The sequence below is a fragment of the Dermochelys coriacea genome, chromosome 12, assembly GCF_009764565.3.
Source record: "Dermochelys coriacea isolate rDerCor1 chromosome 12, rDerCor1.pri.v4, whole genome shotgun sequence".
Classification (NCBI taxonomy): domain Eukaryota; kingdom Metazoa; phylum Chordata; order Testudines; family Dermochelyidae; genus Dermochelys; species Dermochelys coriacea.
Genome location: NC_050079.1, coordinates 9,581,343 through 9,607,815, shown reverse-complemented (window position 1 = coordinate 9,607,815; position 26,473 = coordinate 9,581,343). Strand labels below are relative to the sequence as shown.

Genomic DNA, 26,473 nt, shown 5'->3' with positions numbered 1-26,473 from the left:
TGTAGGTTAAAAACACAGCTCCAACTTTAGCAGTCTGCAGTGTGTTCAGAGAAATGGTTAAAGCACAATTAGACCCTGCTCTTACAGGGAGGAACTGTGTGTTAACTGTGTTTGAGGACACTCGTGTTGTATCTGTGGTCCCCAGTGCAGTCAGAATTAGTCTAACAGTGTATTAAGTATATCCATGGTTTATTACATTTTATTTTGAACTGACTCCTGTTTCCATGAAATACTAAAATGCATTACTGTGAAACAGCAAAACAACACATGGAGCTATAATGCTGTGCCTGTTACCAACTCCCCCCTCACCTGGATCACCCAAAACAAGAGAACCCCTCCTCTAAACAAGCCTTTACAAGGTCTTTTTAGGGAGAAAGGGATGAGGGCAGATCCTGCTGAGCTCTGAGTGTGTTTGCCTGCCCGTGTGAGAGCACGGAGCCACAAGGAGGTAGCTGTGATGAGAGAGTCCAGCTTGATTTTAAATCCATTCTCTGACGGAAACTTGAGCTTCCTACCCCTGTGCAACAACTAAAGCTTTCAGGTGTGTGTATATATGGGGGGGGGGGGATACCTGTCTTAAAAGCACCCTGATATGCATTTGTTATAAAAGCAGCCTTGATGCTTAATTTGTGCCAAGCTCGCCAGGGCTGAGCCCCGGCACCTCAGAGCTTGAGTCCCAGCACCTCTTCCATTACAAATTAAGCACTGAGTAGCCTAACACTGTTGAAGATCCTGTATTGTAAGCACTCAGTTACCGAAAGAGACAATATTTTCATTCGCTCTCCCCTAATCAAAATATCTGCCTTATTCATGATCAAATCATAGTAAAAGGAGTAGGCTTTTTTTCTCTTTAACAGCATTACCAGAGTTTGGTTCATATCACATTAGCAAACTCCTTAGTCTATTAGACTGTAATATTGTTATGATATACATGTATCTTAATTTACAAGAACGTTACAGAAGCCTCAGATGTGAACCACTGCTGCCCACTTCTGAATGATGGAAGCAGCTGTTCCACTCAAGGGTGTTGCCTTCAGCCCCGTAGAGACCTACTAAGGAGGCATCTGTTTAATTTAGTCTCTTGTGACTGTTGCTTTGCTTTAAGAGCAGGGCCTGGTGCTCCACGTTCTTCAGTGTTTGCTGACGTGATCACGTCGTATAGGAGATCATTAATATGATACGTTAAATGGTGGTTTTCTCCAGCTTCACCATCAAAGATTATCACATGAAGAAATGCACGCTGCCCCCAAAGTATTGCATGCCTTGAAAGATGACTGTGGACCAGCCAAGTAGGTGTACAAAGCTCTGGCATACAGGGATGTAAAGCTCAAAGGGGGGAATTAGAGATCAATGTGATCTCGCTCTGGGTGGCTGCGAGAGGACCTTTGTATCATTCTGTTAAAATGAGAGCCAGATGAAAAATTTCAGAATTCTTTTTGATGGGAAAAATAGAGACAGATATTTTTCAAAAATCATTGTGAAATCTTTGTCCCCTGTTTAGATCAGCTGTGCATAAAACCTCCTGGCAGAGGCAAGAACAGTGTAAAGGGGGGAGTTCTGAAATTCAGCTGTGCTCTGCTACTCCATAGTTAAGTGCAACTGAGTTTCTACTTAATTCGCTCAATAAAGCCACTAATACCTCATGGAAGCTTTAAATGAGATGGATTTCAAAACCACCCTCCCTGTTATGTACTAAATCCAGTGATCACCATTAAAACGTCAGCCTTTGCCAGTCATTGTCACTCACTGGTCCCTGAGATGCTTATGCTTGGAATAGGATCCAAGGATAACTGAGTGGGAGGATGGCATTTGTCAGAACATATCTGCATATGGATGATGGAGATTTTTACTAGAGTTTGGCTTTTGCTCATTGTTCAACCCATTTTGAACATGTGGCCTTTGCCATTAGCAGAGGTTTTCCTTCTGAAGGGATTCTGCCCTTTTCCCAACAATGTCTCTGATTCATGTTGTTCTCTTAACTGGCCTCTTCCTGAATCCCTGCTTTGGGAAGATGACGCCGCTTCTCTGAAGCAAGGGGAGATAACTGTAGATTAGTAAGAACCTGGGAATTCCTGTCACTTCACATGTTCAGCTCTTTTCCTCCCCCACCAAACTGTCAGTTCTTAACAGATGCTAATAGCATAATGAAAGGAGTGAGGGAGAAGGTCCCCAGCTCTCTGCCATGTCTCAGGTATAAAATAGGGAAATTGCATTTCAGATTTGGTCCCTTTGCTGGTTCCGGGCATTTCTACTGAGCTTTTCAGCTGTGCTGTTTAGCAGATAAAAGGATGAAGAGGGGTTTGGGGCAGCATTTGTGGAAAGACTGATCTCTGCTTAAGGCAAGGAAAATAATGGCTCGTGTCTGCATCATGATGTGGTTTAGAAGAAACTTTCTTGGGAGTCAGGGGGGTTTGAGGAACTTTATGACCTTGTAGACTGGACCTTGCTGCGAGGTTTTCTTTGATAATTTTGGGCACCATTCCACCAACACAACCCCCAAGCTCTAGAGCTGAACACTTCCACAGTGTATCTTAAATAATTGTGCATCTCAATCCTTTCTCAAAGATTACCCTTCTCCTAGCACCTCTTAATCCACTTAACAGAAGAGCTTAAACTTCACTTCACTCTCAGAATGCTTGTGGGGCAGGCAAGCATTGGTAGACCCTTCTCCAGGGGATACATTGAGAAATGCAGCGACTGAGGGTCTATCACAGAGTCAAGAATTGAGCTCAAGAGTCCTGTATGACTCAATCCTCTCACCCCTTTTTTTAACCACTAAATCAGGCTGGCTCATTTTATTGTTCCTATTCTGAGCTCCTAAGGTACTCCTCTGCTTGCCTGCCTGCAACAAACTGCTGTTGAACTTGACAAGTTGCTCCTGCCCCCAGAAAATGGGCCTATTTTTGGAAACCAATGGCAAATTTATAATGTATTTCTTTCCTCCAGGATGACACCTTCATCATGTTTAAGTAGTTGTTTTCCTTTATAAAAGCCCTTGTTATTTCACTATGTATGCAGCAGTTCATTATGTAGCTGTCAGTGGGACTCTGGTGTGTTAACCCACTGTCACCAATTTGTAACCCCTCTCTCTATTAGATTTAGGATTTTCTGGTAGAGCACACGCATGCATCCCTTGTTAATCAAAGCAAATGTCCACAAGGAGTTCAGCACCATTAGCTTGAAGTTTAATAGATAGAAAAGAGCTGGGAGTAAAAATCTGTTAAAGTTACCAACTTCCCAGTCAGGATTTTTAACCTTGGATTTCACTGGGTCTTGAACAGAATTCAGACTCCCCTGATTGACACACATTCAGTCCACAATTCTAGGCTCTTAATTTTAGGAAAGAATCAACCCTGTATTCTCTGACACCAAAGCAGGATACAACACAGCCTATGCTGTTATGACTTTTAGCGTAGGAATTTCCTCAGTCACCTTTCCAGTTTGTCTATCTGCAATCACCTGTTCCCGACTAATGCATCTTCTGTCATCCCCTAATCCTAGATGTGCACTGCCCTCTGAAGAGCTACTCACCTGATGTCTCTGAATGGCTGCTGAGCAGCTCCCTTTAAAGTCTGTTCTGTTTTACACCCTCAATTCCCAGCTTTGCCTCAGACTCCCTCTGAGTGGTTGGGTATATCAGGGAGCAGGATAGTCTCTTGGTGTATCTGTAAAATGGCAATAATACACCCACCTACCCCCTTTGTCCAGCTTGCTCGTGTGTTTAAATTGTAAATTATGTGGGGACAGAGATTGTTTCACACTGTATCCATACAGCATCTAGCACAACTGGGCCCAGATCACAGCTGGGGCCTCTAAGCACTATTGTAATACAATCAATAATTGTTACATATGTTTACATGGACACTACTTGTCTTCCCATGGTGGCAATAAACCACTCTGATGAAGGTGGAGGTGGTACTCAAGGTCTCAATGACTTTCTAGTTGTATTTTCATCTTTGAGGAGCTGCCACCACCCGAGTTCTGCTAATCTATGAAGACTCTTTTAAATTAAAGGTACAAAGTCCTGTGAATTTTCATGGTCTTTTCTGTAGGTTTTGGTCTTGATGCTGGATGAGATCTGATTAATTTTGGTAAAGAAGAGAGGCATCGGATCTTTTTCAAAGCTTTAAAAAGCTCATTTATGGAGAAGGAGGCTATGAATAAGATGTGGCCTTTTTTTCTCAGAGGATTTTTTTTAAAATCTCAGTCGCCAGATATAAATGATGGATGGCTTGAGGGGGCTGTTTGGATATTATATTTTATTGTGAGATGAGGAAGAAGATATTGGCTTTTCAACCAGTTTCTTCATTACCTTTTTTTTTCCATTAGTGGGTTTGGGATTGTTTCCTTTTTTTCCTTTTCAACTCGGGTGTGGGAGTGTGTGAAGTCCATTCAGTTCTTCTGAGATCTCTGAACCACTTTGGTTGCCATGGAAATAGACCCTAGTTAATCTTTGTCATAAACCAAGAGAAATTTGCTTGTATGGAACTTCAATTATTTGAATGTGTGTTTAAATAAATTGTAATGAGTGATATCTCTGGGCCTGCACTCTGTTTTTATCTCTTTTTTTAGTAATTAAAAGTATCTAACAGAAACACAAGTCTGCATTTATCATTTGTCCCTGATTGTTAAAATCTTTTTACGTTGACTCAGCATACGAGGTAAGGGAAGCCTGTCTTCCTACGGTTCAGTGCTGCCCTTGCCCTGCTGAAAGCTGCCAGAATTAGTTCTTTCTCTCTCCCTCTTTGTATTTGCTGAACTCTAATCATATATGAAAGATACAGGTGGGAAAAGGTTGATAGAAAAACCAAAAACTTTCTAAGGGCCTGCTTAACTGGATTGATGAACTGTGCCTGTCAGGAAAATGGCACCAAAGGGGATGTGAAGGGATGTAAGTAACATCAAACACATAGTCCTCATCCACCACTCCTGACATCAGCTTGTGCATGGCTCATGGCTGCTTGCAAGATATGTGCATGTGAGATGTATGGTCTGCTAGCAAGGATTCATGTGGTGTTTGGAAAATCCTGGGCACCTCATGCGGCACCCTAGCCAACAGAAGCTTTAAAAAGATACATATAGACAGCACACCTCAAAAGCTTCCTCATTCATCCCTTGTGACTTTCCCCCCTCAGTGTTGAGCTCCACAGAAGTAAGAATAGTTGGATAAGGACTGGTGCCTATCCAGTCAATCATATTGTCCAGCTTAAGGTCCACTTCAGCCCATTCCGCTCACTGGACTTCCCATCTGTAATACTTCCCTTGTGCCTGTGGTCAACTGCAATGTGAGGTGCAGCAGCTGAAATCTGTACATAGCAATAGAGGAGAACTGCTGGTTATTGAAAGCAGAAGACCTTGACTGAGCACAATAAATGAAATTGCTCCTCTTGCTGCTTGCACAGAGTGAATCTTAAGAGATATGGCAGGTATCCTACGAAGCACATGAACAGTCTTTTTTGGCCATTCACGTTACTTCTCCCATATAGTGCTGTCCATTGTTCTTGTGCTGTGGTCTGGTATTTGGATTCCAGCTGCTGCAGGGAATGATATTGGTGATTGACTTACTCTTGAACCTGAGTTCCAGCATGGTGTTACAGGGCACTGGAGGTGCCATCTTTCAGATGAGGTGAAAAAATTAATCCCTGGTTAAAGAGACTATGGCATTTTTTGCAACAGCAGTGGTGCAAAATTCCAGAACTGCAGCGAAATTCCAAATTGGATAACTACATCTTTAAAGTTCCCCTTAAAGTTTCATCTGCAGAATGTCTTCACTTAAGAATTGTTGTGTAACGCTTCTGTGCTATTAATTAGTTTAAACCTAAGAGGCTGATGCATTTCAGTGGTGCACCTTGGATAGGTGGGCCAATGGGAGCTCAAAATGTGAGAGAAGCACTAGTAGCACCCAATGGGATGGCGGATGGGGTGTGTATGTTGTCAAGGAACGGGGTGCACAGTGTACAGTGAATGGAGATATGTTGGGCTTGTCCTGGGTCCTTTAATGAGAATCTAACTAATAAATGCTAAGAGCTCTGATCATGGGCTCCTTCAATACACTCTAGATGGATAATATATATGTTCCTAGAATGGATTATTGGAACAGCTACTATTGAGGATTAAAATCCACCTTCCTAGTAGTGATTGTGCAACAATGGCAATTTAAATCAGTCTTCTAAGTCACATGCATTAGCCTCAGCTAGAGATGGGTCTGACGTGAACACCCTCAAATGTTGGAAAAGTTCAGATCAGGATCTGAACATTTTGCCCTAGGCCCATCTCTGCACAAAGCCAACAAAATATACATCTTTTCTGATATCAACATTTTGAAAATGAAGTCTACATTTCTACTACATTGGGGCCCCATTGGCACAGTTTAATACAGAGCCCAATACTGTCAGAGGCTGAACATTGTCTTCAAGTTCTGAGCACCCTGGACCCCCAGTAAAGTCAGTGGCATTTGAAGATGCTCAGCACCTTGCAGAACTGAGCTCCTAATGGAGGGCCAATGGAAAAAGTTGAGAAGAGCAAATTAAAGATCCATTGGGTGGTGAACTGAAATCTCTTTGTGTGTTTGTCTGCAAGGATTATAGTATTCAACTAACCCTATGTACCTTGTGGGCACTTGAGTGTTCTGTTTCTATTTGCACAAGGCTTTGTAACACATGGGATGTTATTGCCTTCTCTGTACTGCAATATTATTAATCAGCTTCTTTGACTCAATTGTGTGAAGCAATTTAAGTCTTGTTACTAGAAGTCGAAGGAGTAATGAGGGCAGATGAGTATCTTTCTGGTAATGCTGTCTTTAGTTTCTTAGTAGCATTGGGTGAAACTTACCTAGATGCATGGGAGAGACCCCGTAAGGACCTCTACATCACTCAAGACCCTTTGTGGAGGGCTGTGCAGATGACAGTGGGTCAACCGGCCATACAGGGGAGCCTCTGTACCTCCATGCACAACACAAGGTACTGTACAGCACAGTTAGCTGTGGGTTTCAAATACCCTACCCTATTAATGTTCCAAATGATCTTCCAGATTACCTTATGCCATTTTCTTCTATAGTGCCAAGCAAAATTCTTGGTGTTGGTTCCATTATGGCTGTGTATTCTGAAGACTATACACTCGACAATGACCTGTTATGATGTCTATAATCAAGCACTGCTAAAATATTGCTAACACTAGCTAGAAAACATGAAGATCAGGAAGATTCTTAAAAGCAATTTATCCTCTATTTTTTGTGTGGTCTCCTTATCACTGAGATTTACAAGTATCTGCCCTAATGGCACTGCACAAGGAGTGCATGACCCACATCATATCTAATTTTTAAAAACTTTAGGCACACAAATGCACAATCGTTTTGCCTGAATGACTAGTTATGCATGGCCACATGCATTTTTGCACCAAATGGCTACTTGGGCATGCAATTTTCATATGTAATTGTATTAACAATACATGCAAAATAAATGCAAGATTATTGCACTGATTCATTGATGTCAATGGAATTATACCAGATTAAAACTGTTGGAAGGGAGAGGGGAATCAGGCCCCATGGTTATTTGCAACCTAAACATTTTGCATATCTGACCCTAAATATACAGCTCTTTGGCATATAGCTCTTTGGCCTGCAAGGTCTAAAGTTATATTGGTGATTTGGTAGGAAATGAGACAACTGTCCAGTGCTTTAAACAGAATCATATTTCCTGAAATGCAGGGGATATTGTTGTTCGAAGATCTTGTAAGTCTCTGTTCCCAGTGTAGGAAAAGCATCTTGTTCATTTAGGGATAGATTCTACTACCATTCAAGTAAGAAGGACAACTCTCTTTAACGTTGCAAGATCAAGCCTTTTTAACAGCAGAATAACTTGCTTTAAAGGCTTCATGCTTCTGTTTGTCTGAGAACAATCTAACTCTTATTGAAAGCACAGAGTTGGAATTTTTCTTTAACCAAAGAGCAATGGAATGTTTTATAATATTTTTGCTAGAGTGCCTGTTTTTATATTTTCAGAGACTACCTATAAAAGTCAAGATTTTTCTCTCCTATTTCTAATCTAAGAATAACTGGGGTGCTTCCTTATGCAGAAAGAAATCCTAGTTTTAGTGGGTATCTCTGTCATAAAGTGCAGGAAATAATTTCTCAGGGAAGCCTGTTTTCCCAGACAGGGGGTTATTTATCATTGATTGATTATCTCTCATCTCAGACCACCTTTATTTTCAAATAAGAGCAATATCCTTTCATGCTTGAATCAGGGGAAGTTAGAACCACAGACAGAGTGAGCTTTGTTGAAGGAACAGTGGGGTAGAATCATTGCTGGCCTCAAATATTTGTCACCAGCTCTAGAAAACTTCTCTGGGGGAGAGGAGATAGCTGCTTCGGCAAATGTTTCAGTTTCTTTGTTTCACCAGGCTGAAGGACCCCGATTCTGGCCCAGCATCTTGTATGTTTTAATTATCCTGATTCCAGCCAGGCAGCTGGCATATTTTAATTACTTGCTGTGTAAAAAGTGTTTGTGACTGAGCCAATATGTGCAGAACAGAAGAGGGATCTTCTCTGTAAATGTTCAGAGCTTGTTTGAAAGCTCTTTGAAGTTTTCCACTGTGATCCTCTCTCTCTTTAAACTTTGTGGAAATTCATAGGCCCCATGGAAAAAATGGGGGTAGGGGATTGTTCCTCCTTATCTATTTGGGTAGTGTTTAACACTTTGTGGGCACTAGTGGACATAATACACAGGAGTGGTGGGGAGGTGCTAAGTACGTTGTATCAACTCTTTTGCTAGTTATTGAATTCCCATGACAAGACAGTGTACTGTTTTTTATTGCAGTAGCACCTAATTAATGCATCCAGCCTAAGTTCCAGGTTACAAACTCTAATACTCTAAGTTCTCATCTCATTCTGCCTACTTTCCCACCTTTGCTTTTGTTTTGTAAAGTCAATACGTGTCTGGGGAAATAGCTGGCAGCATCTGGAAATGACACATTCAATTATGTGAACCAACTGCTTCAAATTGATAGCAAACCAGTGACGTCTGAAAAGCCCTACATAATATGACAAAACCCATAGTGTCTTCATGCTTTCATTTCTCTGTGAAAAACCATTTAATGCCCTATCTGTTGTGAGCATGAGATGTGCCAATGAACTCCATTTAGTTCATGCAGTTTCACTGAAATTATTGTAATGAGCTTATCCCACATGGATTAAAGGGTTTTTTGGCATGTAGTATCTCATTAAATCAATGTTAATTGTGTTAATTCCATTTTACTCTAAAAATAAGTTGTGTGTTTCAGTTTTACCCATCGCAATAAAGCAGGAAGAGGTGAAAATTGTGTTTATGAGCAGTGTGTTAGATTCATACATTTCAATGGGTAAAGAAAAATATGACTGTTTTCAAAGAGTTGTCTTTTCATTGTAAATGCAGTGATTAAAATCAAGCTTGGTATTTCTGTAGTGTCTTTCATCCAAGGATCTAAACAATTATACCTTGCAATACTCTTTCAAGGTAGGTTGTTATTATTGTCATGCCAATTTCACGAGTGGGGAAGTGAAATAATTTACCCAGCATTATATAGCAAATCACTGGAAAAGCTAGGAGCAGATGCCAGGAGTCCTGAGTTCTGTTTCCCCCTTTGCTCTAACCATTGAACTACTTTGTTAATTAAGATACTGGATAAGGTACCAAACATGAATGCTTTATTTACATTTTTTTTTTAAATAGTGAGACCATCACAATATTTCTGGGCATTTTCTCTCTCCTCACATTCATCATGGTAGCATTTAAATATCTTTCCAAATAATACAAAATGTAATGCTGCAAAAACAGACATTCCCTAAAGAATACAAACATAACCCAAACTACTTGGGAGGTAGCATGGTCTAGTAGATAGCAGCACTGAACTGGAAGTCACCTTTGGTTCAGTGCCTGGCTCTGCCACTGACTTCGTATGTGACCTTGAGCAAGTCACTTTGCCCATTCCTAGCTCTGTTTTGTCTATTTAGATTGCAAGATTTGGGACAGGGGCTGTTCCTTATTTATGTGTACGTATAGTACCTACCACAACTGGGGCCCTGATCTCAATTGGTGCCTCCGAGTGCTACTGTAATACAAATAATTAATAATAAGACAAAAGCCCAAACAATCTAGTGCTTGAAAATATCAGGCACTATGTACATAATCCAAAACCCATTCAAGACAGTGAGTCTTTCCATTGGCTTGAATGGGCTTTGAATCAGACCACATATGAAAGCAGGGTACTTTTTAAAAAAATTCCTCTCTAAAGAAACTTTTTCTTAAAGAGAAAATCCCTAGGATTAGCAATGTATAAAACAGATAATGCCTTAAAGTATTTTGCTCCCAAAGACTAGATTTGCTGTAATTACTGTTAATAAAGAAATGTGTTAGTACAACCAGTAGGAATAGCAAAACTTTTTTTAAAATTAACTTCATAGTAAACTGTGAAGGGTGTTCCATTGAAAGACATCTCTGCTATGGATTCATATTTTATTTCATTTTTATTTCATTTCTCCTCCTTCATTTGTGTAAAGTATTTGTGTGAAAATGTAATCTTGGTTCCCTAAAAGTTCCCACCTGAAATCTTCCCTCCTGCAATCTGTACCCACCCCTACAAGTGCCATGCAGGTTGCTACAACTTGAAGAAACAAAGAGGCTGCTTTCCTGCAGTTATATTTGGGAATACAAAAGACAGAACTGTTTTTAAATTTCACCTCTTTGCAAGTTTTTCATTAAAATTCAACAGCTCTTCAAAATGTTGGCTGCTACTAGTATCCACTGAAAGTATTTATTTCATGGATACCTTGAATGTCTTTCATAGGATTGCTTTAATACTGTGTTGCGTACTGCACATGAGGTTTGATAACCCAGAGGTATGTTTGCTATGGTCCATTAGTGCCAAGGCTGCATGAAAGGGGGAATGGTCTTGTGGTCAAAGCATTAGACTGGGGTTCAGAAGATGTGGGTTGAAATCCTGCTTCTGCCACAGGCTTCCTGTGTGACCATAGGCAAATCCTGTGGGATTGGATTTTCAAGTGCTCAGCATCCCCACTTAGGGGCAGATTTTCAGGAGAGCTCAGCTCTCATTTAGGCATCTAAATAAGGACAGGTTTTCTTGTGGTGACTAGCACGTGGTGACTAGATTTTCAAAGGAATTCAGGATTAATTGTGCTAAGCTCTTTTGAAAATCTGTTCACTTTCTGAAATGCCTAAATTGGGAGGTGAATTCTTCTGAAAACTTGTCTGCAATTATGGATCTCAAGACTTTCTGAAAATTCCACCCTCTGCTCCCTATATGTAGAATGTGGGTGTTGATGATCTCTTCTCTTCATCCCTTTCTTGATTTTAAACTCTCTGAGGTATGGGCTCTTTCTTACTGTGTATAGTACATAGTACAATGGGGCCTGTATCTTGGTTAGGTCTTTTAGGTGCTAATACAAATAAGAATGCCTTTAGTGGGCCCTGAAAATGCTGCATTGCACCTGTAAATTTTGTGCATTTCTGCAAAGTTGTGATCAATTTGGAGATGGGGTGGCCTGCACATCTCATCAATTAGAGAAGGCATGGAGACAGTATTGTTTAGTCACTGTATTTGAGATTAACATTCTGAATTCACCTTAACCTTGGGAACACCTGGGATGACTCTTTTCTACAAGAAATCAAATATACTGTATAGTAGTAACCAGCGTATCAACCACAGCTGGAAGTTTGAAGATTTCCTAACGCAGAGTAGCTTGAAAGAGGAGGACAGATGTCTGAGGCAACTTTACCTGAATTATAAAATGCTGCTGCTAAAACAAACATCTTGGTAGCTTGTCAAAAGCAAAGAGTCTTGTCATTTGGTGATCTTGGCTTCCAATACATCTTCAGTCCCAGTTAGGCAATAGATAAAAGGGCGAGAAGCTTAAAGGGCAGAGAGATCAGAGAGGGTCCCCAAAGGAACATATTCTAATGTGTTAGCAGCACCCAAGGAAATGTCTGTAGATTTATTTCAAGTTGGATGACATTTAGAAGTTATTCAGGGCTTTCAACGCTCAGAACCTAAAATACTCAGAGGGTAGGGGTGGCTAACTGAATCAGACCCTTAGAAATTAGGGTAAGTACCTTAGTGAGGGACATCTAGGTAGCTTTTATTTAGTAAATTTATAAATTGGTGTATTTTCTTGCCCTGTTTCTTAGTTACTTAATTGCTATTAATGAAGACAAGCTAGTCTGCTAAATATATTTTATATGCATTATATTTGTGCATGTTTGGGGCTAGAACATGGGATGGGTGCTTATGGATACCTTTACAGATCGAAAAGAGAGCTAAGATTTTTCATAGCCACTTGGGGGATCACACTGTTTCCATTTACTTGAATGGGAATTGGTCATCCAGTCCTTAGTGCACAGACCTTTTTCTTAGGAGATCTGGGCTCCAAACCCACTGGGAGCAGATAGTGAAAGAGTGTGTGTGTCAGTGGGTGGGTGTAGAGTAGTCTTATCTGGGTCATTTGTGAACATCACCAACCCCCCTGCAAGTCTAGTAGCATTTGTAGTCTCTGCTGAAGTGGAACTCAGCCCTGGGACAAGATCAGAAATTGTCTTTAGTCCTGTTTCAGCAATGGAGATGGGAGGGCTGAAGCTGGTGACTGTCCCATATCTTCATTTAGAGAAGAGAAAAGGTATGGCGCTCTCTGCCAAGAGCCCACATCGCTGGAATGCTCTTTCCCTTTATGCTGGAATCCTCCTTGTGATGAATGGTGCCAGGCTCTTGAATGAGGTCAGGAGAAGACTCTAAAGGGCAGGGCATTCTAGGCTGTGGGATCTGGCTCTGGTACTGCTTCCCAGACAGCTGGCTATCCCACTGTAAAATCTATGTGGGGGCAAGCCACTGGAGCTCTATTGTGAGGTTCACGAGACAAGGTCAACTTCCAGCCAGTGGGTATAGTGTTGACTTTGTCTAGTCTCAGTTATTCCACTCCTAACATGCACACCCCCACACCCTTTTTGTCGGGAAGATAGCCTTAGATACCAAACAATGGGCACATTAGGACACGTGTTGGAGAGAAAGCTGATCAATAGACCAGAGGCACTCCTATACTATGATAATGGAGCGTATGTAATGATCTAAGATTGCCCACAGTCAGGATGACAGTGAAGGGGATACCCAGAATACTCAGCGGTTTAAAAGTGTCTTGTTTCCAAAATGCACTAATGTAAACCGTCCAGTTTTATAAGTTTCAGAGTAGCAGCTGTGTTAGTCTGTATCCCCAAAAAGAAAAGGAGTATTTGTGGCACCTTAGAGACTAACAAATTTGTTAGTCTCTAAGGTGCCACAAGTACTCCAGCTTTATAAGTGACTGTAGGGCAGGTGAAGGTGCTGAACTGACAGCCACACTGAATGATAGCCTCTCTTGGTCCCTCTGACAGAGCACAGCCAGGAGCAGAGTAAGCTAGCTTGCCCACCCTGCCCTGACAGTATGCATCTTCGAGAGCAGGGGAGGCCAACCTGTGGCTCCAGAACCTCAGGCGGCTCTTCAGAAGTTAATATGCGGCTCCTTGTACTGGCACCGACTCCGGTGCTAGAGCTACAGGCACCAACTTTCCAGTGTGCAGGGAGGTGCTCACTGCTCAACCCCTGGCTCTGCCACAGGCCCTGCCCCCACTCCACCCCTTCCTGCCCCCTCCAATGAGCCTGCTGTGACCTCGCTCCTTCCCCCTCCCCGCAGAGCCTCCTGCACACCACAAAACAGCTGATTGGGAGGGAGGGGGAGGCGCTGATCAACAGGGCTGCTGGCGGGTTGGAGGCTCTGGGAGTTGTGAGAGGAGCAGATGGGGGGCTGCTGACATGTTACTGTGGCTCTTTGGCAATGTACATTGGTAAATTCTGGCTCCTTCTCAGACTCAGGTTGGCCACTCCTGTTCTAGAGGGCCTGGCTACCATAGGCACCAACTTCTGCTGGCGCTGGTGGATACTCGCGTCCCCCCAGCCCCGCCCCGACTCCAACCCTGCCCCCCCTCTCATCCACACCCCGCCCCCATTCCAACCCCTTCCCCAAAGTCCCCGCCCCAACTACGCCTCCTCCCTGCCCTTACTGGACTCCTTCCCCAAATCGCCCCCCGCCCCACCTCTCCCTCTGAGTGCACCATGTTCCCGCTCCTCCCCACTTCCTCCCACAGCTTGTTATGCCGCGAAACAGCTGTTTCGTGGTGGCAAGCACTGGGAGGAGAAGCAGGGACGCAGTGTGCTCAGGGGAGGAGGCGGAGGTGAGCTGGGGGGTAGGGAGGGGGAGCTGCCGGTGGGTGCAGAGCATCCACCAATTTTTCCCCATAGGTGCTCCAGCCCCGGAGCACCCACGAAGTCAACGCTTATGCTGTCTACCTCTGTAGATGGGTGGAGAATTCAGTCTCATGTCCACATACATTTAGTTCTTGATTCTTTGGCTCAGACTGGATGCGAATTGTGGTGGTGTTTTTTTATGATGAGGGGACTAAAGTGAAACCACCAAACAGCCTTCAGATTGGTTTGGTTTCAGACCAGCGGCCTCACAACACAGAACTCCATAGCCTTTTAAGTGTTCCCTGAGCCATCCAGTTGAATCAGGTATTTAAATACCTACCAGTTGACCTGGTAGAGATTATTTTTACTGCTGAATGTGTTCTCATCCAGTCAGTCCCAATGTTATTGAACTCAGATGCTGTGCTTGTGTTTCAAATTATCTTAACAAGCCAATAACATTACCCAGAGATGCCAATGTCTTAAAATAAAAATTTCAATAAAAATGACATTTAAGCCCTGGAAAGTAATTACATTCAAAGAGCAGTCGATTTTGAAATTAATGAATCATAAAACTCCTCGCTAAGCTTAATCCTCCTTCAACTTTTCACTTCAAAAATATAAATTATTTTAAAGAAAAGTAAAAATGCAAGTGTCTGAGCTTTTTTTGAAATGCCAGGCTGTCATCCTCAGGGAGCTAAGAAATCAATTGGTCATGTAGAAAAAGATCAGAAACTAGATCATGTCTGAGTGGTCCAGATTTTCAGAAGTGCTCCCACACAATTGCAAACCTAATGATTTTCATGCAAATGGAATGTTTTTGGCATTCACAAATAGTCATTTGTGTCCAACTGGTTTATGCATTCAGATAAACGAGTTTGCTGTGCAGTTACCTTAGCTCTATATGTACATTAGAAACTTACTTTGGGGTATTTATTTCACAGTCACTCGTAAAAACATGCCCCTATATTTTGTTTCTACTGTGCCCATCCCTGTAATATTGAAATCAAGCATTGTTCTGTATAGATCACATACTCAGTTTATATATCAGTTTGAAGTCAACCTTAGATTATACAGAAAATGGTTCCTCTGTAGACAAAGCCTTAGCTTCAGCCACATCTTTTTAATCTATGATCCAATTTCCCTCAGGTCTTCTCTGCATGGAAAACCTTTTTGAATAGCCTGAGATGTAAATTTAAACGGTGGTTTAGCTTCTGTTGCATGGGAAGAGTTTTAACAGATTTAATAATTTTATTAAGATGTTAAAATAAAAAAATATTGTACAGAGTTTAAGCGTAGAAGTTTCTGGTTATCAGGGAAAAAGGTACAGATTATCAAGGGGTGCAAAGTTCGGTTTAGGATCAGATGGCATAAGGAATACATAATCCGCAATATCCCCGATTGGGAGTAAAAGGTTAACGGGTCAAAGTACAGACACTGAGATATGGGGGTATGTTGTTCATATTATGGCTATGTTCAGGTGTGGAGTATAATGAGTGGATACGATTTAAAACCCAGAAAAGCCACTCTTATCCCAAAGAAGTGTCCACACCAGGGAGGTGGGGTGTGTGTGTGGGGGAGGGTGTTAATACATGAATAACAGTGTCTGTAGAACTGGTAATGCTTTCATGTTCAGACAAAGCCTCAGACACTGAGTCAACTGGAAGACGACTGAGAAAGCGATGTGGAGATATCATCAGCATGCCAAGTATACAGCCTTTCACATTCTATCCCAGCAATCCCACAGACATTGACTAATAGAGGTGATAGGATTGAGCCATGCAAGGGGGAGAGCCCTGAGGGGAGCAGCAGCCTATCCATCACCCTCTGGAATTTCTCTGACAAAAAGTGAAGTCAGCAGAATGCAACGGGGTCCACCACTGCAGCTATCTTTTTTGATCTGAGGCTGAAGGACATTGCTGGTTCCAACTTGATATGCATGGATGTCTGCCCTTTGTTCATGGCCAGGAGAACATCATCCCCTAGCCAGTACAACTCAGATGTAAACATTATAATTAGTAGCTGTTTTCAACAAAGTGCCTGGGCTTGAAGCTTTTTTGCAGGCTGCTCCAAAAATATCTATACTACTGTGTGCGTGCGTGTGTGCGTGAAGAGGAATAACCCAGTAATGTCGTCCACTTGGCTGAGTGGAAGAACAATGATGGTCAGGGCAAAATTGGGGAGTTTATAGAGAAAGAGCCAAAAATCGATTTAGAAGAAGGCTAATTTTGACCTTTAACATTTACGTTGCTCCACTGTGTCACTAAGCTATGACAGTTTTTGCCTTGCATCCTTTAACAGGTCTGTCTGGTACAGCAGTTTCTCATTTGAAGGTTGGCATCTTGGAACATGATACCTACTTACTCATGAAAGTTTCTGGAACCTGGATTTTGAGTTATGCCTAGTGCGGTCTAGTATTTTGAGTTTACTTCTTGTTCATAGATACTGGATGTCATCCAGCCCTCAGTGTTAACAGAAAAAATTGATTTTTTGGCCTTTAATTTTCTTTGACTTTCCTTTCTGATGAGCTGTTTTAGACACAAAAGCAAAGAAACAAGACAACTTTTTGGAGAGGAGAAATAAAGCCAATATTGTGTTTGACTTACTTTTGTCAGTTCAGGTTTCAGAGTAGCAGCCATATTAGTCTGTATTCGCAAAAAAGAAAAGGAGTACTTGTGGCACTTTAGAAACTAACAAATTTATTTGAGCATAAGCTTTCGTGAGCTACAGCTCACTTCATCGGATACAAATAATAAATGAATTGAGCTGTAGCTCATGAAAGCTTATGCTCAAATAAATTTGTTAGTCTCTAAGGTGCCACAAGTACTCCTTTTCTTTTTTGTCAGTTCAGTGGCTTCTTCTCAACACAGTATACATGCATGGAACAAGCACTGATTCTTCTGGAGGGAAGGGACTGTTTCATTATTATATGAATGCACAGTGCCTAGCTCCGTGCGGTTTTGATCTCAGTTGGGGTCTCGAAGTATTAATATAATACAAATAATAAATAATCTATTGGTGTGTAACAGTATAGCAATTCCTACATTTCTAACCTGAGTTTTCCACACGGTAAGGTAGCATTGTATGAACTTTCTATTTTAAGATGAGTATAACTCCTGGCAAAAATGAGGAGTTCTTTTATGCTGGGTGAAGCGTAGCTATGATTTTAGGTTATCAGCCTTTTTTTTTTTTGTAAGAACATACTTCTGCTGACGTGATCCATGCATCCTTTGATATGAAGCCTAATGCTCAAAGTCCTCTTGAACCGGTGTGACTTTGGGAAACGGCAACATACGTACAGCATGTGTGTAGTAGGGAACAATATTTACAACCCCAAAAGTTCAAAAATTATGAGTCAAATCCCCCCCAGATCGTGACATTATCTATTTGTCTGTTAGTATGTCTTGGTCTGGTTTTTTTATTTTTGAACTCGGTTGTGTGTTTGTGTGTGTTAGTGCTGCCAGTTCTCTCAAATTATCTAGTAAGATGATTTTTTCATCCCCACTGCAGACTGCCAGGTGGAGTGGAGTTTCCAGCTTCAACCCAAAATTCTAATTAATTTTGTGGTCACTCCCCCCACCTCATATGCACCCATCTTCCCATCCCCCAGCCCAGCTATTAACTATACCCTCCTGCCCCCCGTGTACAAACCCCACACTAGAGAAAGGGTCAAGGAGCTGCTCTGGGCCCAGGCAGTCCCACCCTTGCAGTGGATGCACAGGCTGAAGGAGGAGCTGAGAAGGGGGCAGGCAGCCAGTGTAGGTGAACGCACCTCCTACGCTCTGAAGCTCTGTAGAAGAAGTATGGTGGGAGGCCCACCTGCTGGGGCCCCTGGCTAGTGATGGTCTATCTGAACTGCTGAGGAAAAAAGGACTCTAGAGATTTGCAAGATTGGAGACTTCCTGCTTAATTTATTTTATTTACATGTCTCTGCTGCTCCCTCTTGCAGGGGGAGGCTGGTAGGAAGTGATCCAGGGAGGGAGGTAGTTGCATAGCACTCCAGGATGCAGGATTCATATATAAGAATGTAACTTAAAAGACAATATTCATTCATCCCCGCTGACATATTTCTCTGTCTGATGAACAGCTATTGACCACAATAAAGGTGTTATGAGAGCAGAAAGAGACAGCAAACTATACACAGAGAATAACCTCATGCCCAAAGGCCCCTCAGTCTGAGGCCCTACAGGAACGAGTGAACCAAGAACTGAGTTTAATTTCACTTCATGGGGGAATTGGGGGGTGGAGCAAGTTGTACTCCCAGGTTGAGACCTTATATGTCACGTGTCAGATCAAAGCAAATGAATACAGCTGGGTTGGAACCCCTTGGAGAAAGGAGGTATATTTATACTGGAAATGGTGACAGATTCTGTAACTGTATCAGCACTGCCCATGTGCCACTGAGATAAGTGATTACTGCAAGCGGGGAGAAGATGCAGACTGTTATATAAGTATTTGAGTCAAACTGGGGAGATCCATGGCATACCACTGCAAGCCTATAAATCACTGTTCCAAAGGGCAGGGAAATTACAGCACCCAGTCCATTCAAAGGATTCAACGCTTGCAAGTGCTGCCTTGTCAGTACCTCTTGTGCAGCACCCCTTTCCTGCGGTGACCATTTGCATTGCAATAAACTAATCAGTTTCCCAGGGTGACAAGTTAACAGCTGTGTTGTCTTCTTGCTCTCTGTCCCAATTAACTAACAGGAGAGGAGGGGGTTCTGCTCTTTCCCCGGGCAAATGCTGCCCGCATTGTACAGCCCTAGTACACTGGGAAATTCACCAGGGGAGGAGGACTCAGGATGCTTCCCATCCCAAGTCACAAGATGGCTACAGACAGAACCACTTCGAGCTGCTGCTGCAGCCTCAGGGCTACAGTAGCTCTGTTGCTTCTATGGCTGCAGGGTGCCCCTTTGAGGGAGGACAGAGGTATTGGCCCTTCCCCTGCGTGGGTTCTAGGCTGGGACAAGAAATTCCACTGCACCTTTTCTCTGTGCACAAGCACATCTGCACATCCAGCATGGGTTCCCAAAGACTTGGCTGGGGCATAAGAACCACACCAGTTGCACAAGCATCAGGGCAATTGCAGAAGGCTGTGAAGAGAGCAAAGAATAAGAAATCTACAATTGTATCTAGAGAGGCTATTATATCCATTCAGATAACTGCCAGTCAGATGGCTGCATTGATTGGAGGGGGAAGTCAAAAAAAGTTTCCTGGCAGTTGAAGTAACTCCCAAAAATGACTGCTTTACATGCAGCAACCAGATACTTGGAGACCCAATATGGATATACCCAGCTCATCAAACAGATGTACATTTCCTGAGTTCATTCAGTAATTTAGAAAATAGAAATATGTGGAGAAAGACTCTAGTTAATCAGAATAATGTAACTTTTTCCATTTTTATTTTAAATAGGTCATTACATTATTTCAGAATTTCAGCACTTGACTAGCATAAACCAACCAGTCTTTTTCTTTTTTCTTTTTTGTATAATCCTGTCATGAAGCTTCCATTGAACCTGGATATATAGCAATATATTTCACTGTGAACTTTCCATTCCTGGTATAACGTTTGGGCCTGCCCTCAGCATTCACAGGGATGAATTTTCTGCAAGCCAGTGTCACACATTGAGATGCGCAAAGTGAGATTGCCATAACCAGAGTCTGAGATGAAAGGGCCACAGTGTGATTAGGTGGACTCTTCTGTGAGCTCTCGCCCCATCACTTAGACGGAAATTGCTGAGCATGATCTTACATTCCATTTATGTCCAGTGTGAGAAGGTGGCCTAGGGTTTCCATGTAAGTGGAGAATAGGGTGACCAGATAGCAAGTGTAAAAAAATCAGGATGGGGGTGAGGCGTAATAGGTGACTGTAAGACAAGTCCAGAATATCTGGACTGTTCCTGTAAAATCAGGACATCTGGTCACTCTAGGTGAAGGGAGCAGGATTCCTGGTGGCCAGTTTCTACAGATACTTTTTTCCCCAAGTTGTTGGCACTTTATCACAGAGCTCTGCGCCTTTCCTTTTAGGTGTACGAAAGCGGGACCAACGTGGACCAGTTTGTGACCCGTTTCCTATTGAAGGAGACTGCCAACCAGATCCAGTCTCTGCTGAGCTCTGTGGAGAGTGCCGTTGATGCCATTGATGAGCAAACCAATCAGATCAGGTTGGTAATATCTTCTTGTCTTCGGCATTCTGCAGCCTACTGCTGCTCTAATAGACTAATCTGTTGTGTTTTTGAACCAGCCTTTTTTACTACCACGGTGCTGCTGGGGATTGTTTATGTATTGTGTGTCTTGAACTGGTGTAGCCAGTTTACTTCAAACACCGTTTACTTCATAGTGTATCATGGAACAAGCGGGCAAGTGAAACTAGAAGCTCAAACTAGAAATAGGAAACAAAGTTTTCATTTTGATAATTTGGAAATATGCTTCAAAGAGTGAAAAGTATGACGTTCAGCCTTGTGCAAAGAGCCATCACCAGGAGGCCAGACACCACTTACGACCTCAGGGCGATCCTTCCCAGTGTGCTAGGGAGAACAGCATGTCCTCCTCTCCATGGCTGGCCAGCGCTCAGGGCATGTCCTCACCATCTCACTCCATCTCTTTCAAGGTAGCTTATGTCCCATCATGTGGAAAGGTCCTGAGCTCAGGAAAGCAAAGAGATTACAGTGGATAGGTCCCTGTACTGTGCGGAAGAATGAAGGAAGAGGGGTCCATGATCCCTTCACACCCACACAAGGACCTGCCAAATTCTGGCCATTGGGATTGCATGCAAGAACTGAGCTGTGCAAGGTAGCTTGTTTTGGTGGTGTTGGACTGTGCACATTGGCTTGGAAACTTAGAGATACTGATGAGGACTGCACTGCAGGCATTAATCTTCCATAAGAAAAGAAATAGCATTGAAGCAGCTGCTAACACAGAATTGAATGGCACTTGCAAATAAATGTAATAAAAATGCAGGTCATGTCTGAGACCTCGTCTATCTTGACAGCATCCCTTGCAGTCTGTTTATAAATAAGTAATGATTTTTAAAAAGACCTCAGGAGCTGCTACCCAGCATTTTGCTGAACCCAAAGCTCTTGGTAATTTTACTCTTTGCGAGGAGACGTCAGGAAATAAATCAGTGGGGAGACAGCCGTATGGCCAATAGATAGTTGATGCAATCAGGCAAACAAAAGTGCTTTCACTCAAAGCTTCTACTTTATTTAGACTCCAGCACTTACACATGTCCACAACAGGTTAATAGAGCACCCCAAATCACCCCCAGATTCATATTTACCCAGGATCTTGAGGAGGTCTCGAGTGGATAACCATAGACTTCCAGTGGCCAGCCTTCTGTTTGCAGGGGAACTTGAGAAGTGTCCAAGTGTTGGAGTGTCCACCGAGCTCAGATTTCTTCCTCTCTCTATATCCAATTTGTAGTATTATGTAGCTTTCTCATCAAAAAACCTGCTGAGTAGAAGGTAAGTTCAGGGTGGAGATTTCCAGCCTGTAGTTTCCAGTGTGGCAGGCAGAGGGTTTTCCATCAGTTTAACCAGCTGTATTTCACACAGCCATAGGTAACTATTACCAAACTTTCCATCTTGCAAAACCACATGCTTCAGAAAAACAATTCAAGTCAGAAGGGCAAAGGGTCATGTTTACTTCTCAAGGTCACTCCTTCCCCCTCCCATCCTGGTCTGTTAGTTGTGCTAAGGTTTCAGAAAGGCCTCCTTTTTGCTGCTTTCAACAATAAGCATAACAACTGGTATTTCAGTTGTGGGCAATGGTTCACGCATGTTACTGGGCTTTGGGCTATCAAAAATCTGCCCCTACAAAGCCCCAAACTAAACCTCATCCTACCTTCCTCTCGGCTTTCCTGCCCCCTTACGAATATTGAATAGTCATCCATTTTGGAAAGTTTTGGATTTAAGACGACTTCCAACTGCTATAAAACGTAACGATCTGTAATTTCTGGGCGTGCTAACCTGGCTACTCTTGAGTCAATTCAGCATGTTTCACCAACACATACTTAAAAATAGAAATTTCTTCAGGCACTCATGAGCACTGTTAGATAATCTGTGTTTCATTGCAAGCTTATTTTGCTTGGAGAACTGGTTTAAGCTAAATTGACAAAAACTTTGCTGGTATAGCTGCAGCTACACTTGGGGGCCTTTGCTGGCTGATCACATCCTGGACCAGCACACCTATGCAAACAGAAGTCTGTAGATAGGCACAGTCTTACTGCATGTGTAATTTGATATAAACTAACTGCTGGGTATCTGTGAGTTATCTGGGCTTGGGCGTGGCAAATGTAAGTAACTTCGGGCTCAGTGTAATTATTCACGTGGATGAAGGTACTCACGTGTGTAAGTGTTTATTGTATCAGGGCCTTAATTTGGAAGGCAGTCTCAAGGGGGAGAACTCTATTACTGAGATAAGTGTTACCTAATTTTACATTCTCTTCTTCAGCTCTCATGTTTGAGGACTCTTGTAGTCTTCACCATTATTGCATGTACTCCACACTGCTCTCAAAACCTCTTCATGGCTACTTTGTGCTAGGGTGCTTTGTGCTACTTGATCATTTTCTGTTTTTCTTTTCTAATAACTTTCTCTTTGAAAAAACAACATCCATTGAATCTTCCTGACACTGATGACCTCAAGCCTTTTCTCCTAACACCCTCGCATAAGTGTGTCTCTCTATCTCTGGTTTTTTGGCCCCATTCTCTGAAACCCAGAAGACTTTGTCTCAGTTCCTCATTCTCTTTTCATTTCCCTTCCATTGGAAGGTTCCCAGTCTTGAGAGGGAGAGGAGACTCCCTGCCTTTCATTTCTACCCCAGAGAATCAGAGTGAGACGCTGACTTTATATTTAAAATGTCTGTCATTTGTGTGAATCTCTTTGGTCATCGACTATAGCTGTAAGATGTTATGACTTGTAGCCACATATGTGTAGCTTTTAGTGGGAAATTCTGTGAGCTGTCTCCTGTCTGTTGCATAGCTATCCATTATGGCATTCTGCACCTTCCTCCAAAACATCTGGTACAGGCCACTGTTAGACACTGGACACTAGGGCCAAAATAGCCATTGTTCTGACCCAGTCTGCTATTTCCTATGTTGCTGTATTTCTCTATTGCCAGGCAAAGGAAATCACGTAATAGACTCAACTAATAAAAGTAAATACTTAGCATTTATCTAGTGTTTTGTATCTTCAGTGCGTTATACAAATATTTAATTCAGTTGTTCCGAAATATTTCAGTGAGCGTTCAAAGCTGGAACAGCCTACAGTAACTTGCCAACGGCTACCCAGCAAGTCATCGGTGGATCCAAGATTATAATCTGGCTCCCAGTTCCTTGCTAGAATATGTTGCATCTCTTGAGGCATTTTTTGGTGTTATAGATGTACATAAATGGGAAGTTTCTACCCACTCATTTTAGCAGCTAAGATGCCTCTGGATCCCTTAAACAGATCAGAAGAGGCCTTTTGAGGGCCAGAGGGGGGCAAATTGACAGACATTTTGAATGTTGCAGTGGAAGAGGGTTTGGATAAAGATGTGAGAAGCAGACTGTTCTGGATCTCTATAAGAGGATATGAAAAGGGCAAACCCTCCAGGAACCAGCCTATATCTGTTCTGGTGCAAATTACACCACTTACTACCTTTAGTGAAGAGTTTATCTTGAAGAGTAACATACAGATACTGAACTAGATGCTCAGCTGGGGTAAATCAGCATCGCTCCAGCTGAAAACAGTGGTAGCATCTGAAGACCCCTACTAAAGATAACAATGTGTTAAATAAAAACACACTGTAAGGGACAGTCTCTACCCCAAAGAGCTTACAGTCTAAATGGACAAGACCAACACAGGGTGAGAGGGGAAATAGTGGAGTGTGTGTGTCGGGAGGTAGTGCACCCCATAGTGCTCCACTCTCACAGGATTTGGCTTTTATGGATTCTCGTTGTTATTTTATGAATGGGGAAACTGAGGCACTGTGATGCAGAAGCTTCCTCAAGGTCAAATGCCTTATCATGGCTCTGCCATTGATTTGCACTACAGAGAAGGGTAAAGCCTTCTTCAATGAAAACACCCTCCTGTTTGCCTTGCTATATTCTTCTCTTCTGGCCCACTGGGTTCAGAATTACTGCCAAGCAGTATTACTAACTACATCGTATATCGGAATCACTTGCACTATTGCTAAACTGCAGCTGCCCCTCAGCTCAGGCTCCCTCATGTTCAATTAACTTTAGTGGCCAAATTCAGATGCGGTGCATATCAGGGATTAAATTATATGTAGACTGGTGGGGTGTGAGTTTCAGGGATGCAAGTTGAAGGGTAGATGTACACTGGAGCTGGAAGGTGTAATTGCCAGCTCAAGGAGACATACCCATGCTAACTCTGATTGAGCTAGCACACTAAAAATAGATGGGTGGGTGTGGCAGCATAAGTGGTGAGAGGGAGCTAGCTGTCCCGAGTATGTACCTAGTGTCTTGGGTGGCATTGTTCTTGAGGCAGCTAGTACCTCCCGTTGGTATTTTTAGCCAATATGTCTCCTTGAGCTGGAATTTATACTTCCCAGCTCCAGAGCACATGTACCCTAAGTAAATCTGGACGGACTCTAGGAGCCTGTGTGGGTAGAACATACACCTTGAGGGTGGCAAAAGAAGGTTGCAAGTTCCACTTTCTTGGGCAGCCTGTAGGCTTTGCTTGGGCTCAGCTTGACTTCATTAGGTTCTTGTCTGAATGTTGCCTGGTAACTCTACCAGCTCAGCATTGTTTATTAACTTCTAAAACCTCTACTTAATGTCAGTGCTCATAGCCAGCAACCACTGCAACCCCCGCCAGACCACTGAGGCTGCTTTTTGTCCCAGAAATCGCAGCATGGATATTTCATACTCTTCTTTAATTTGTTTTCCTCCGCAGTGACCTCTGGTCTTCTGATGTGCTAATAAGTATGATCCAATGTAAAAATGGCTGAGGAGGCCATTATCTGAGGTGCCATATAAGTCATGGAGAGCGGGTGTAGGAAAAGAGACCAGGGCATTGTACCCATGCCAGTGAGCTGGCAGCACTGATTGGTACCGATACCCTGTAAATTCTTATGCAGTTCAGCACATGGCAGGATCAGGCCATAAAAAAGTGACTCTTAAATCCTGGTCAGGAGTTTTTCGTAATCTGCATAGCACAGTGTAGTGCTCTCTGTCCTGACAGTAAAAGATGGAGGACAAGAAGGGTTTCAGGTTTTCTTTTTTAAAGTATAAGTAAAGACAAATATAAGAGAGACCCTAAAGCACAGCCCGAAATTTAACATAGAAAGTCCCTGGGTATCAATGTCATGCATCTCCATGGAGTAATGAGCTCACTTACTGTAACCAAAACAGGTTGCCATAGAAACTGTATTGGGAAAATCAAAAGCTCTTTTCTCCTGATACATATAAAAGCCAGCAGGGTGAGAAGATGTTAATGGGGCAGATTTTTTTTTCAATCTGTTGAAGATTTATAGGACTGAGATACTGTTTCAAATGTTTTAAATGAGACCGCTTTTAGCTCAAGTTTTAAAGCAGTGAAAACTGCCCTTCAATAAAATAGTGTTTTAAAACTCCTGCTTTATTTAATTTGTGAGCAGTATTTTTGCCACAGTAAACTTATCAGTAATTGAGATTTCCAGTTGCAGATACCCTCTGCCAACCATTTCTCTGAACGTACTACTAAATCAGAGTAAGAAACGTAAAAGCCAAAGGATATTGGGTCAGTTTCATCTCTGCTGCAGCTTCCTCTGAAAACATTTCTGTACTTCAGGAATGTATTTGTCCTTGTATTTCTTATGAATCCCTCCACACATAGACTGTTATCTCTTCATATTTGGTCACCCAGTGAAGGTTAGTACATGAGCTGCAATACAAATGGGTTTCTAACACCAGGATTCTACATGTGTGAATAGATAATAAAGAGGAAATTATTAAAACGCAAAAGGCAATATTTTTCTCTTGTATTTCCATGGAGTTTCGTTGGCATGTAGAGAGAGCAGAGCAGAATAGCTAAGTCAAGGTGCACAATGATGATCAGAGGGGAGCATTTTGTTCTAAATTTCCAATTCTTTGAGTCACTTGGAGAAAATCAGTTAATGCTTATGGATGTTGAAAGGCTAAAATATTCCCGAGTTTACATTTCACTTCTTGGCCCATTTGGTTGCAGGACTACAGGTGTACAAATGTGCACCTATCACCTGCTTTTCAAAGTACCTG

At 42.4% G+C, this 26,473-nt stretch overlaps 1 protein-coding gene across 3 annotated transcripts in view; it reads left to right on the top strand.

Annotated features, from left to right (window-relative positions):
• The window catches only part of NECAB2 (N-terminal EF-hand calcium binding protein 2), a 394,502-nt gene that overhangs the window by 295,271 nt on the left and 72,758 nt on the right, over positions 1-26,473 (top strand). For all 3 annotated transcript variants that reach the window (XM_043495046.1, XM_038368806.1, XM_038368807.2), the window contains one exon: positions 20,283-20,419. In XM_043495046.1, coding sequence (XP_043350981.1) covers positions 20,283-20,419 — 137 coding nt within the window. The remainder of the gene's footprint in view (positions 1-20,282; positions 20,420-26,473) is intronic.